Source organism: Odocoileus virginianus, chromosome 21 (genome assembly GCF_023699985.2).
Source record: "Odocoileus virginianus isolate 20LAN1187 ecotype Illinois chromosome 21, Ovbor_1.2, whole genome shotgun sequence".
Classification (NCBI taxonomy): Eukaryota; Metazoa; Chordata; class Mammalia; order Artiodactyla; family Cervidae; genus Odocoileus; species Odocoileus virginianus.
The window spans coordinates 47977873-47993034 of record NC_069694.1 but is presented as its reverse complement, the minus strand read 5'-3'; the positions used below and the strand labels follow the sequence as shown (position 1 = coordinate 47993034).

The 15162-nt window shown below is 50.3% G+C and overlaps 1 protein-coding gene across 1 annotated transcript; it reads left to right on the top strand.

The window, feature by feature from the left end:
* The first annotated feature begins 359 nt into the window (after positions 1-359).
* PITX2 (paired like homeodomain 2) lies at positions 360-5298 on the top strand. The gene is made up of 3 exons (XM_020887950.2): positions 360-569; positions 1418-1623; positions 4054-5298. The coding sequence occupies exons 1-3, from the start codon at positions 362-364 to the stop codon at positions 4615-4617; spliced, it is 978 nt and encodes a 325-aa protein (XP_020743609.1). The 5' UTR covers positions 360-361; the 3' UTR covers positions 4618-5298.
* Positions 5299-15162: the final 9864 nt, after the last annotated feature.

The following is a 15162-nucleotide window of genomic DNA, read 5'->3' as shown; positions in this document are numbered from 1 at the left end:
GGTACGAGGGGGAGGGAGGGAGGGAAGAAAGGGGTCTTCGCCCACTCTTGTTTCGCTTTGGAGCTTGGAAGCTTGCTCCCCAAAGACGCTCCGAACCATTCTCTCCTACCCACATCCCCATGTCTCTCCATTGACCCGCTGACTTTCGGCCGCTGGATCCTTTCGCTTGAGCCTACGGAAGGAGTCGGGGGGCGGCTCGGCTCCAGGACTCCGCGCGGGTTGTGTTCCCGGCTCTGCCCGCGGCGGCCCCCGCGAGGAAACTCCGCGCCTGGAGCGGGAAGCGGAGCAGGCGGCTGCGGCGGCCACGGGTCTTCGGCGGGGCAGCAACCCAGGACTCATAGGGCGGCGCGCTCCTTCGTCCATGAACTGCATGAAAGGCCCGCTGCACTTGGAGCACCGAGCAGCAGGGACCAAGCTGTTGGCCACCTCCGCGTCGTCCTCCTGTCACCATCCTCAGCCGCTGGCCATGGCTTCGGTCCTGGCTCCCGGTCAGGCCCGCTCCCTGGACTCTTCCAAGCATAGGCTGGAGGTGCACACCATCTCTGACACCCCCAGCCCCGAGGCCGCAGGTAAGGCGCCGCGCGGCCCCGAGGAAGTCGACCCCTCCTGGGGGAGGCGTGGTGGGAGTGGTCGTTCGGCTCGCTCCCCGCAGAACTTCCGGAGCCAGGGTTGTCTGTATCCCGCGTCCCTCCGCTCTGCACCGACTGCCCGGCTGGGGTGGCGCGAACCAGGCGAGTCGTTCTGCGCCGCCCCTCCCCCCACTACGACACTGACCTCCCTTCCTTTTTCTGGGTCACAAAAATCCCAGCATCTCCGTTCTAGACCTTCAGAGGCCACCTTCCCCCCGCCCTCCCCGACCTTTACGCGGTCCCTGTTCTGCTCTCGGCTTTCAGCTCCCAAGAATCTCCGCTTGTTAGAAAAATAGTTGTGAACCTACGCCTCGGAACAACAGGCGTGGTTTTTTTCTTTTTCTTCTTCTTCTTCTAAAGGGCAGAGGAACTTGGGTGCCTCTCCGAATCCCAAAGCGTACTTTTCCTAGCCTTTGGAAACCGCATCGATATCTGAGCTTTCTACCAGGGGGAGTTCTGTTGTGGGTGCCCCGAGAGGTTTGATGTGTCCGCGCAGAAGCGCATAAATACACTTGAAAGCACAGGCTATAAAAATGAATGTGCCGTCGCAGTGAGATAAACATGTAAATAAAAGGTGCGGCGCTGGGGGAGGGGAGGAGATGGGGCGCGCACACCCACACTCACGTCTGCACACCCCGCAGACGCAGCGCTTTCCGTGGCCCGGAGCGGCGGCTGGCGCACTCCTCCCCCGCCAGACTGCCCGGCTCTGCCCTCCGCCGCCTGCTCCAGTTGGCGTTGGCGGGCAGCAGGTGGGCATGCTGACGGGGGCTTCTGTGTTTCGTTTTCAGAGAAAGATAAGAGCCAGCAGGGAAAGAATGAGGACGTGGGAGCCGAAGACCCGTCCAAGAAGAAGAGGCAAAGGCGGCAGCGGACTCACTTCACCAGCCAGCAGCTGCAGGAACTGGAGGCCACTTTCCAGAGGAACCGCTACCCGGACATGTCCACGCGCGAAGAAATCGCAGTGTGGACCAACCTAACGGAAGCGCGAGTCCGGGTAGGAGCCCGCGCGGAGCCGGGGAGGGCGTTGCTGGGACGCCGGCCTGTAGATCAGGAGGGAGGGCGAAAGGCAGAGCCGACCGGAGGGCTCGGGTGGGTGCCTTTTCAAAGGCCGAAGGCCTCGCAGCGGCCCCAGTTACGAGGTCACAGCTCCCCCTTCCGAGACCAGCCGCGGGCCCGGAGCAGGCGCCGGGAGCGGCCCCGGCTCACCGCCCCACCACACAGCGCGCTCCCAAACGGGGCCGCGTGCATTCCGCTGCACAGGGCATTGTGTTCCCGGCTTGCATTCGCCAGAAGAGCGCTAATAAAATCCCTCCCAGGCCAGGAGCTGAGGACAGGCTCCGACCTGCGCGCGTTTAACAAGGAAAACCCGCCTGGGACACGCAAGGGTTGGCCCTCCCTGGAAAACTTTAGCGCCCGGCCCAGCCAGGCCTTTTCTTTACTCGGCTCACCCTCATCACAAGGTCTTTGCGGTTTTTCTGCCACTCAGTTCCCTCCCACACCCTATCCTCTGGTTTTGTGATCTGCGGAAGCAGTTTTAATACAGAACTGCTATCCTGCCAGTCCTCTTAGAAAGAAAGGAAAAAAGAAGAAAGACTTTTCTATTTGGTTTACTTATCTTCTCTCAGGAGACTGTTACTCACACCCTTCCTCCCAATTATAATAGTTTTATTAAAGAAAAGGCTTACCTTTGTAGCAAATCTGTACTTAATTGGCATAAATGAACTTAAATAAATTACACGGTAGCAATATCCTGGTTTGTGCTGGTCGGTGGAAAACTCCAAGTTTGTTAGGATTCTGGAAGTAGAAAACACATAGCAGGATCCAGAGGTTTTGCTGTTAAAAAAAAAAAAAAAAAAAAAAGCTCTGGATGGAAAAAGAGCCCCCAGTTAGAACCGAGAAAGCACTGTATAGCACTAATGATGAAAAGAATAAAGACCAAAATGCGCTCCCAAAGCAGAGAGAAGAAGGCACTCTCTGAGTGGCATCTGTGTAGGGAATGAGGCTAAGCTAGTGGATAAAGGAACCAGGATGAAGTTGGAAATGGTTTTAGTTTAACAGCGCAGACCTATGTTCAGGCCCGGGCCGCGTGGTTTTTGCGCAAGGTCAGTTTCTTGTTAGCTCTCCTGCGCTCCTGGGGAACGGGCCTCACACGTACTCTTCTCGCCTGGGCAAAGTTTAGGCGGCCAGGGTAGAAAAGGCAAGTAATTTAAATGAAAACAATCTATGGGGTCTCCGGAACCCTTCGGAAAAGCCCTACCCCACCCTCTTCGGCTTTTCAGCCGTCCCTCGCTAGTCCCCTGCCGCCGCCGCGCTGGCCTCTCGCTCCCTCCGCCTGCCTCCTTCCAGGCCCGCTGCTTGTCCAGCCAAGTGGGGAATGAAGCTTGCTTTTTATAGCTGTCGGGTGCAAAGAGCAAGGGGGATAAAAAGGAAATCGAGAATGAAAAGGAAAAAGAAAAAAAAGCGGATTAGGCGTCTGGGCCTGGCTGAGATGTGTAATGTGAAACATCACCGGTGTCAGCTCGGAAATCTCGGGCCAGGCCTCGCTCCAATACACAAAAGCCGCCGTCTGGGGCGACGAGCGGGCCCGATGTGGATTGAGGACGGGGTTGCGTCTGGGCCATTTGAGGCGGGTGGGGGCTGGCCGGGCTGGGTGACCGCCCGCAAAGCCCTGTAACTAGGCCGGGCCGGGCGGGACCGGGCCGGGCCGGGAGCAGCGCGGGGCGCGCGCGGGCCTGGCCTGGGTGGGAGGAGAGTGTGAAAGAGCGGAGCGAGGGGTGGGGAAGGCTGTAGAAGCGCAGGGTTCCCGGAGATTTACACGCCAAACTCATGGAGTTTAATGAGCTGTCGGGGAGGTGGGCTTTTGCTTTTTATTTGGTTCTTTTGGCTAGGCGAGGAAGGGAGTCGTGGCCGGGCGCCTGATGAGGGCGCTCGTTCTGTGGAGTAGCTGGGCGGCAGTGAAGATCCGAGAGGGGAGGAGGGCTTGTGGGATAGAGCGCGGGCCTCCCAGCCCCCTGTCCTCATCCCTGGGTCTGTGGCTTTGAAATGCAAGCAAGTTTGCAAGGTGGCCGGGGAAGGGTTGGGCAGAGAGCCCGCTGCTCCGCATTCATTTTGCAATAAGTGTTTTTGGCCCCTGAGGAGGACCGGGGTTAGTGTACACGCCACCCGCAGGCCGCCGGGCGTTGGGCTGGGGTTTGTGGCGCGACTCTGAGCCCGGACTCGCAAGCCTGAACTGATCAGGGCCTCTTCGTTGGGACGGGGCTCTGGCAGCTTGGGGCGCGGGGCAGGGGAGGACGGCTGGGGAAAATTGTGGCGGCGAGAGTGTACACTTATGTGTCGGAGGTGGGGATTTGCTAGTGCTTTCCGGGATCAAGGTTTTACTAATCCGATCTGTGGCGTCTGTTCACTCCTTGCCCTCCATCCCCAGGTTTGGTTCAAAAATCGCCGGGCCAAATGGAGAAAGCGGGAGCGCAACCAGCAGGCCGAGCTGTGCAAAAATGGCTTTGGGCCGCAGTTCAACGGGCTTATGCAGCCCTACGACGACATGTACCCGGGATATTCGTACAATAACTGGGCCGCCAAGGGCCTCACTTCGGCCTCCCTGTCCACCAAGAGCTTCCCTTTCTTCAACTCTATGAACGTCAACCCCCTGTCGTCGCAGAGCATGTTCTCCCCACCCAATTCCATCTCGTCCATGAGCATGTCGTCCAGTATGGTACCCTCAGCGGTGACCGGCGTCCCAGGCTCCAGCCTCAACAGCCTGAATAACTTGAACAACTTGAGCAGCCCTTCGCTGAATTCCGCGGTACCGACGCCCGCCTGCCCTTACGCGCCGCCGACTCCTCCGTACGTTTATAGGGACACGTGTAACTCGAGCCTGGCCAGCCTGAGACTGAAAGCAAAGCAGCACTCCAGCTTCGGCTACGCCAGCGTGCAGAACCCGGCATCCAACCTGAGTGCTTGCCAGTACGCCGTGGACCGGCCCGTGTGAGCCGCGCCCCACTGCACGGGGATCCTAGGACCGTGGATGGGGCAGCTCTGCCCTTGAAAGAGTGGGAATTATGCTAGAAGGTCGTGGGCACTAAAAAAAGAAAGGGAGAGAGAGAAGATATAGGGAGAAAAGGAAACCACTGAATTAAAGAGAGTTCCTTTGATTTCAAAGGAACTTTCTCAACGTCTGACATCTTTCACTAAAAGTATTTCCAACAGTTGCGAGGACACACAAATGTTTGACTGGATATGACATTTTAACATTACTATAAGCTTGTTATTTTTTAAGTTTAGCATTGTTAACATTAAAATGACTGAAAGGATGTATATATATCGAAATGTCAAATTAATTTTATAAAAAGCAGTTGTTAGTAATATCACAACAGTGTTTTTAAAGGTTAGGCTTTAAAATAAAGCATGTTATACAGAAGCGATTAGGATTTTTCGCTTGCGAGCAAAGGAATGTATATACTAAATGCCACACTGTATGTTTCTAACATATTATTATTATAAAAAAATGTGTGAATATCAGTTTTAGAATAGTTTCTCTGGTGGATGCAATGATGTTTCTGAAACTGCTATGTACAACCTACCCTGTGTATAACATTTCGTACAATATTATTGTTTTACTTTTCAGCAAATATGAAAAAAATGTGTTTTATTTCATGGGAGTAAAATATACTGCATACAAATTGGTCTGGATTCTTTCTGCCCTCCTCTGTTGCCTGGCCAGGGTTTCTCAGTCACTACTTCCTAAACAAACCAGTTCCCTCTGCCTGCCTAGTTAAATACACAAGGCAGCAGTACTTATTTAAATTTGGAAGAAATAAATTACAGTCATTCATCAGAAACTCAAAAAAGAGGGACTCAGAAAAAAAAAAAAGCTGCAAAGTCTGTTCTTCTCTCCCAGATTTTTCTTTGGCTTAAACCCAAGGGATTCCATTATTGCTAGCTAGCAAATAATAGAAGAGAGAAAGAAGAAAGGAGAAAGAAATGTAGAAAGTACCTTAGCTTGGAATGACTCTCAGCTTTGCTCCTTTGGGGAGGGAGCCAGCACACCCAGTAAATTGTTCTGGAGAAGTATGTGTGTATGTATACATGTACAGTTCATATACATTCCTCTCAAGAGGAATAGGTCTATAAGTTTACAGGGAAACACCTCCAGTTCAAAATATTTAGGCCTCCACGTTTATCTTTCAGGCTTAAGTAGAGAGATTCTTCATGTTATATTACATTACTATTTCCAAATCCTTTTGAGACATTAAAAGAAACAAAGCCCATTTCTAATAACCACAGCCCTTTAGTTTCTCAAAGAGCCCAGGGGTTGAGAGGTTAGAGTGGAGTTTCCTGAGTCTTGTCGAGCAATATGTAGTTGAGGCAAAGGTCATGCTCCCCGTGTTTTGTTTTAAATAATATTGACCCATTAATTCTAAACCTGCTTGTTCCTGAAATTATACAGGATTATAGTTTGCAAACTGCGGGACAATGAAGCAAATCAAGATGAATTACAGCCCTGGCCCTCCCTCCCATCCTCTGACATCTAAACAGGGAATGAGGTCGGTGTGTTTAAAAGAGCATTAAGTACCCACTCTTCTTTTGTTGGTGATTTTCAGCTTTTTTTTTTAATGTGAAATTTAATTTTGTCACAAATAGTAGCAAATACGACTTAGTCCCAAAGACTTCATAACCGTGGCGCAAGGGAGGTCGGTGTGTTAGGGGCGGGGGGTTGGGGGGCAAGTTATGAGGTCTTTGCTCTTCGAATCACCGCCCCTCCTGCCCCCGCGGTGGGCGACGACGACAAACATCACCCTGGGGAATCCGGAGCGAAAAGTAGCCGCCTGTTTTCTGGGGCCGAGAAAACCTGTGTTTTTGCGCTTAGGTTGCTTTTATCTGACCGAGACTCTACCTATAAGCTTTTGGAGCTCAGACACCGAGTCTTTGTTCTGCATGCGACTGCTGCTGCCACTTAAAGAGATCGCAGATAATGTCCCCGATTTAAGATCAGTGCTTAATGCACATTAACTTTCTTTTCTAAGCTCTGCCTCCGACCTGCGGAGGGATCACGCGGCAGTGGAGGGCAGATAAAAGCCCTTTGGACGAGGTTCACCGCCGTCCTTGTTGTTCACTTGGGAGCAGTGGAGAGGAAAACGGTCCCCACGGGCGGACTTTGGCTTCTGGAGCCGCGGGCTCGTCGGTCTCAGCCTCACGGAGCCTCCGCCGGGCTCGGGGGCGGGGGAGGGGCGGCGGGGGAGGGGCCGGGGAGCGGGGATTTGGGGCTGGGGGGCTGGATGCGCTAACAAGACCTGCTGGGAGGATTGGCGTCTGCAGGCCCTAGAGTGACTTGGGAGCTCGGGGTGAGGAGGTGGATCTCGGCCTAGTCGGCTTGTGCTGAAACAGAACTCTTATTTCGAGGAAATCAATCAATCCGCAGGAAACAAAAATGGAAGTCGAGGTTGGGGAAGACTTGTCACTTCCCCGACTTGAGTGGTGCGGGCTGGGGGCGGAGACTTGGGAGACTGAAGAGAGGCCCTTACTCCCACCTCAGCGCCTTTCCCAGGACTCCCAGAAGGGAGAATGACCCTCCTCACCTCCCTTTCCCAACCCACCCTGGCTCGCCTTTCAGCCCTTCTGCACCTCCTTTTCCCTTCAAGTGAGAAAAGCCTAGTTCCCGAGCTGCCGGAGTCGGTTCCCTCGCCCCTCCCGCTTCCACGCGGGTCCCCCCCCCCTCCCCACCCCCCGCCATCGTTACTGCCACCACCTCGGTTCCACTCAATCGATTTTTGCTGCAGGTCAACATTTATCACCGGTGAGTGTGAGGGTATTTTTTTCTCCTTCTCTAGGTCTCTTAATGATTTCTGAGCTAGTTGTGTATTAAAGTGCTTAAAGGAACCTTTAACGTAATCTATAGCATGAACACCAGCCTCCTCCTCTTGGGATCAAAGATGGCGAGCTGGAGGTCGGGGCCCCCAGGAGCCCAGGCATCCCGAGCCTTCAGCCCTGGTCGCCCTTCTCTGGGCCCCTGAGGCTGGGGAGGGCTGGGGCAGGCACCCCGCGCAGACTGTTCGCGGTCCAGGGGCTTTTCCTTCCCGCCCCCTCACCTGTTACTCTAATCCTTTCTCTGGTCTGTCCACCTTTTTTAAACTTAAATTTTTAAGGCCCCAAACTCTTCTTCTCCCTAATACTGAATTCAAATTGGTGGAGACCTGGGAAAAGGTAGATAGAGCCCACATTTGTTTCAATTTCCCCCCACTTCCTAAACCTGAGTTTTACGGCCCACAGCATGATTAGAAATTTAATTTTTAAAAATACGCTGTGCAGCCTGGGCCCTGTAGGCGGTTTGGTTAGGAGACTCATCCTCCCCTTTTCCTCCTGGCCCTGTTCTTTCTCCCACCCCCACCTCTTCCTGCGAGGTGCTGAAACCCGGGAGTCACTTTAGGAGAACCAAAAAAAAAAAAAAAAAAAATTAATGGGGGGAAAAAAAAAGAGTCTTAAAAGTCCCAATATTCCTCGAAAGCCCCATAAATTAACCCTAGGGAAGAGCGGCGAGTTCTTTTAAAGCTAGTCTATAAAAATCTAGCGCGATCTCGAAGGAGAATGACCCTCCCCCGCACCCCCGTCGAGAATGAGACCAAACAAAGGTCTGTCCTGCAATCCACACCCTAATCCACGGGCGCCCTCGCCGCCGTCGCCAGGGCTCCCCAGCCTCCGGCCGCTCACAGAAGCTGCAAAACTGGAAGTCCCCGGCTCGCTGCTTAAATTTTTGAGAGGAATGAAAAATAAAGGGGAGGGGGGGTGTAATCAGATCAGAGGCATTTATGAATATAGAGTCCCCATTGATTGTCTAATAAAACCCCTTTGCAAGCTGCAGTTAATCTGAGCACAAGGAGCACAGCCAGAATCGTGGCTGATGGAGGAAAGAGAGGTCTGGAAGTAAACGGGAGAAATTTCTTATAGCAGATTTTCAGAAGGAAATTTTAAAAGCTCTCCTTTCTCTCCTAGCCTTCCTAATCTGAAAGTTGCATTTTAACTGAAATTGAAAAAAAAAAAATTGAAGATGAGATTTTTCTAAAAAAAATGGGTTGCGAGGAAATCCGATTTTAGACACATTCCTAATTTACTTTTTCAGGTTTTTACTTTGATCTTATTTATCACTGGCCCCACCCCACCCCTAAAAGGAGTACTTCTCATTGTCTTTCTAACTGAAAAGATAAAAAACAGAATTTATTGTGCATGGGATGCATAACTCCATTCACTTCCGTGCTGAGCATTTTATGCATTTTATATAAGTGTTGATTTTAGATTTTGTTTGAAGATTAGAGAAGGCCTGGAAGAAATAAAATAGCCCATTAAAGATGTATTTAATTCTACTTAATTACCTTTTTAAAAAATAATTGCTACTCCTGTTGTAACAGTGCGCTGTTAACAATTCAGTGGCAGTTGTCGAAAACAGGAGGTAGTGGAAACTAAAGTTACTCAGTCAAAGAATGATTGAAAGAACCATCTCCTTTTAAAAGAAAAAATTTAAAAACATTAATGAGTATACGGTAAAGGTGTTTACTTTTAGGGGGCTGGGTGGGGGGCTGCATTTTCTTTCTCCTCTCAGAAGGGCTAAGAGAAGTTCAGACTCACTGGGCCCTCCCTGAGCAGGGTGTGTATCACCATCCCCTGACATTGATGGATCTTTCCTGAGCTATTTCTCCTATTCTGTTGTTCCTGCAAAAATGTTGAAGGTGTTTGCCCCACCCCTTGCTTTCTATCTTTTTCTCCCCCTATCTTTTCCCTCTTCTGTTTTCTTTATCCACTCCAAAGTGGGTTTTTTTGTTTATATGCTTGCTTGCTTGTTCTCCAACAACTTAGAAAATGACCCGCTCACTTGTACCAGGACTAAGGCTTGGGGTAGTTTCCTTTGAGCTCCGAGACTCTCTCTTCCAATGCTTCCTCTGTCCAGGAGCAGCGAAGTCTTTCTGACTCCTCGAATAATTTGCAGCAGTCCCCCCTGCAGGCAGTCCTGGGCAGGAACCTTTATCTTCGTTCCTTTGGGGAGATGAGACCTGGAGTCATTTGTGCTGTCCCCGAAAAGTCGGTGGAACAGCATATGGAACGTGACTTGGAACCACGACTAATGGTAACCTAGTTTCGGGGCACTTTCTCCGTTCTGCTTAGTATCAGCAACCCAGCCCACTCAACCCTGCTTCTCTGGGTAGATATCTGGGTGGGCTTACTGCACCCAGATGAAACCTGATGGCATCTTTCTCGGTCCTCCCGGATGAACTGGCACAGCCTTCTCCAGTGTCACTTCACGCGGCCGCCTGTGTTGGATGGACCGTGAGTCTGACTGATGCACCCCTGCATGTGGGCACGGCAGAGGTGGAGACCCTGCCGGCTGTCCCCAGCGCCACAGAAAGGGATTTGCCAACTGCCAGAGCCCAAGGCGACAGACGACAGGTCACTTTGTTAGGAAATAAGATAATATCCAACAAAAGAAAGTAAAATAAAACCCTTCTTAGGCGGGCGCTGGGCCTCCGGGCGATGTTCATTCACAGGGCTCTCCTAACCTCAATGCCTCCACCCCAGCCTAAAACCCGTGAAATCATAGGAGCCACTCTTATCTGATGAGGCAGGATCTTGTTTGTCAGATTCTCCGACAGGGGCGAAAAACTCCCGTCTGCAAATTCAGGGCTGCAGCTCCCGGCGCGAAGCTCCCCTCCCCAGCCCGGAGCCTGCTTGCCTCGTGCAGCCCCGCCGGCCTGCCAAGCGCCCCGCGCCCGGAGTGCCAGCCTGGACAGCTGACCCTGGCGTTCTGGACCCCTGGATTCTGCAGGCCCAGCCCTGCGGGGGACCCGCGGAGCCGCCGCTCCACCTGAACGTGCGCCCGGGGGGCGGCACCCTGGGCCTCCCTGGCCGCCCGAACTGTGGCTCCGGCACCACTTTCTATTGACCACAACAGCTGCTTTATCTTGATGTTCCATTTTTTTGGCCGGCGACGTGGGAGAAGGGCGGTGGCCAGACGTGCCGCCTCGCATGACCCTGACGGTATTTTCAGAGGCACCCGGAGAAGCGGCTGCCCAGAGGGCAACCTACGCACCTCCGGGGACTCTTCTCGGGTCCCTCCGGACAACAAAACGGGAATCTAATCCGCAGCTGCCGCCGCCCCGCCCCCCCGCCGCCTCCCGCGGCGTGCCTAGCCTGCCTGCCGCCCCGGGCGAGCGTCGGACCCTGGCGGCCCGGGCGCCACAGCTTGCCCTCAGAGTCCTGCTGGGCCGAAGCGCCCGCCGCCCCTGCACGCGCCGCTCAGGGCCTGGGCGGCGGCGTCGTGGGCGGTCGGGGCCCAGCCAGGGCGCGGCCTCCCGGCTGCGCTTCCATGGACGCGCGCTGGGCTCTGACCGCGGATCCGCCTGCTTCTCTGCCCTCTGGGAGTCGGCTTAGGGAGGCCCTGGCTGGAGGAGAGCCCCCCCCACCCCGCCACACCGCATCCCCCTCACCCTCTCTGGGGCTTCTTCGCCTTCGCTCCCAAGCCGCCATATACCTTGAATGGGTCTTCCCTGGCTGCCTCCCTCCAAGCTGCCCCTCGAAGCCCCGGGGTTGAACATTAACCAGTCGGAGCTATAGAGTGGGGTAAAACATTACGTATAAAAATGAATCATCTATCCGATCCTGGGAGAGAGAACCTATAGAGAGCTCGGCGTCTAGTGCTGCCTCGGCCATGTTACCGGTCCGACGCAGCGACCCTCCTGGCGGCCACTTCCCCAGGGACCGCTGCCGGCGGCCTGGGTCTAGTGGGGGCTGCAGGGCTCAGAGTTCCCGGGTCAGTCTTTCTCTTTGAGGAGCCCAATGTCTACACCTTCTAACACAAGCTCACGTCCTTTCCTCCCACACTCAAGGTACACAGAAAGGTCTGGAACAGTGTTTTTCTCTCTTCCAAAGGTTAGTGGGAGCAGCTACGGTTCCAGGAGGAGCCGCAGCCCAAGGGATCTGGACAGCCCAGGCTGAGCGGTTGATTCCGGAGATCAAGCCCCAGCTCCGGCGCCTCCAGGTGGACCCGGGGAGGCAGGGCTGGGTGCGCAGGGAGCTGAGCGGGAGCCGGGCCCGAGTGGAGGCGTGCAGTGGGCGGCGCAAGGGGCGGGTGTCCGGGTCCCCAGTCTTGAGCCCGCGCGAGCCCTGGCCAGAGGTTTCGGGCTGAAATCCCAAGTTCAGGTCCCACCCCAAGCCACACTCGCCCGGTCCTGCCTTTTTCCTACTCAGACCTCTTGTTTCTTTAGACATGAGTGATAGAAAGTTACAAGGGTACTGACTTGCGTGTTAGATCCATGTGCCCAGTCCAATATACAGAACTTACAAGAAGATAACAAGAGCTGGAGAAGCAGTGCACTTCCTGAGTTCTTGTGCCCTCACCCGAAAACGTTAGCAAATCCCTGGATGCAAAGGTGACTCCCTTTCTGTATGTCTGTCTCTGCCTCTCTGACTCCTTCTTTCCCTCTTCCCCCATTCAAGGAAAGAGATAAAGTGGGTACAAACAGGAGAAAGATGTGATGTTACAAAAGCTTTCAGGAATCGCCAACCAACGTGCACAACAGTTCTTGAACCTCTTAAGAAGATTGGTTTATTTCTATGTAAAATAGCTGCTTTACTCAAAATAGAGTGCCTGACCCATAATAACCTCTCAGAAAATATTTTTTGAACAGGTAAACTTCCCTCCCCTCCCCACCTCCACCGTATCAGCTCATGATTTTTACTGAGAGCATTCACCCAAATCTTTGTGTTTGGGTGTGTGATAAAGTGGCAGTGGTGGTTTGGATGTCTGGGGTGAACTCTGCATCATTCCATTACTCTCATGGTCATGTCCTAGCTTCTTGAAAGGCCACTGCTTCTCCTTCAGTGTGTTCATAGTGATCCCGAGAGTTTCCAGGGATGGGGGAGAGTGGCAGCTGAGACATTGGTGAACAAGGTTTTTCAGAGTCAGCAGGCATCAAGCATGTGGGAGTATTATTATGTGTACATATTAGTTGGGTACTAATCAGTTCCAGAAGAAATGGCTTTGAATTTAAGATGCGGTTGCAGGATGTCCATTGCCTCATGCAGTGTCACAGCTCTAACTTCAGTGCACATGACATTCTTTGTGATGCCCATCGAGCAATACAGCTCACTTTATCATCACCCAGCTTTGTGTTACTCCTCTTCCCCCAAGAAAAAGAGAATTAACTCAAATGTTCTAGCCATTAGCTTCCCAGAGAGAATGAACAGATGAAAGGAAATGAATTTTTTAAAAGGTAGGAATCATACTCAGTTGCCCTCTAGTGACTTGGAGATACAGAGAAACATAGATGGATAAAGGACATTTATTGATACTTTAAAAGATGCGTATGGTTGGGGAAAGGGGTATCGCTGTGCTCCAACTGTCTCTTCCCTCACCAAATTACCATGTTATCTGACACCCTCAATCTATTTGTGTCCTGGGTAACAGACAGTTTGACCAAGAGGTCATAGACTACAGGGCTTGGGTGATTGGATACAAGTTTGACAAGAAAGGAATCTGGGTGAGGGCCACAGTGATGGCAGAGAGAAGATGAGGCCACAGTGGCTGGAGCAGCCTGGCAGCACCAAATCTCTGCTGGGCCTTGCATCAAGGGCAGTGCTTTGTCAGAGAACAGGGAAGTAGGGAGAGCTAACAATACAACCTCATCCATGGAATTTCAGCACCTCTCCACATCCCTTTCTTTGCCTTCCTATTATTTCCTGCCTTCTTCAGGTATTCCTTTTTTGCTCTGGAGCCTCTCCGCAGAATTCTAGCTGCTACTGGAGTAAGTATCCTCTGCTTGTCCCCATTTGAATTAAGGCTTCAGATTGTTTGTAGTATTTACTCTTCCAGATAGGAAATGTTTTATTTAATTGAGAATCTTCTTGTAAACCATTTGTATTTATAAATATGGAGCGCTTGGATAAACAGTAAATATGTCAGAACCAATAGGTAAAGCACGCGATGTGAGTCTGTCTTTTCCTAGCTTCAGAGGCACTGTGCATATTCTTTTAAAAAGCCGCATTGCATCCTGGGTATCCTGGAAGGTTCAGTGAGCACACTCCTTTCATCCCAGGCAGCATTAACCTTAGCATTATGACTACCAAAGTAGTAAATCTCAATCCAGTTTACTATTCTCATTCTGGAAGTACCTTCTCTGCCTTAAACTATCACTTGTGGGTTTGTACACATTGTAAAAATTATACATTGCAGGGGAAAACATAATAGTCCTGTGTAGAGTTTATATGCTAATGTGAGTTCTCTGAATTTTTCCACTTAAAAAAGCATTTAATTTTCTTGTGTTATATCCTATTGTTATTATCTTGGCAGTATTTGTGCTGCAAAAGATGCTTAGCAGTATTTTTTTAAAAATAGTAGTGTGTATATGTTAATCCCAAACTCCTAATTTATCCCCCGACTTTCTCCTGTGGTAACCATAAGTTTGTTGTCTATGCCTGTGGTTCTACTTCCGTTTTGTAAATTAGTTCATTTGTATCACTTTTTTTTAGACCCCATATATAAGCAATATCTCGTGACTTTTTGTCTTTCTCTGTCTGGCTTACCTCACTTAGTGTGACAAACTCTAGTCCATCCATGTTACTGCAAATGGCATTATTTCATTATTTTTATGGCTCAGTAATATTCCATTGTAGAAAACTATTTTTTTCCCCATATTATGCCTTTGTCAATACTATGTGGGATGTTTTAATGTGAGTTAAGATTTCAGGGGTCATTTTCTTTTAAGCTTTTTGTGGGAGCCTGGCATAGTACTTGCTATATAGTAGATGTTCAATAAATGCAAACTGATCAAACAGTATAATTAAAACTTTGTTCACAAAATTAAAGTTCAAAGATATTAAAATGTTAAATTGTCATAAATTAAATCTCAGATTAATTCTAATTGATCTCTAATCTTTTCTCAACAAATCAAATATGTAAAGGAATTCTATAGAAGAAATTTCATCTTAATCTTTTTTATCATCACTACTATCATATTTATGTCGGCATTTTTAGGATGATGATGAATCATATATTTCTTACCAGGGTTCATAAGATACTTTAATGTAATGTTTAATGTAGATATTTTAATGTTTAATATATAATTATTAAAATTAAAAATTAAAAAATATATAGCTTGGGACATGTGTGTGGTGATGGAGACAGAAAGGAGATGTATGTGTGAGCATGGAGGGGTCTATGGAGAGACACAGATGACAAAATTTTCCAGCTTACAATGTCAAAACCTAGGATCACTTTACTAGTAAAGAGATTATGATCTCCAGCTCTCACAATTATTTTATACTTTTAACAGTTTCACTATTCACAAATATACAGTAAAATTCAATGCATCAAAATATACTTGGAATAAATTGTTTTTTCACTTTTATAGTAAGAGATGAAATTTGAGAAGTTAAGAATGTTAGTTGACCTAAAAACAACAAAAAAGTGTTAACCCAATTAGACACTGATTAAAGACATAAGTTAAACAAACCATAGCTATTTTTATCTCTGTTAATTGTTGCCCAGTAAGCT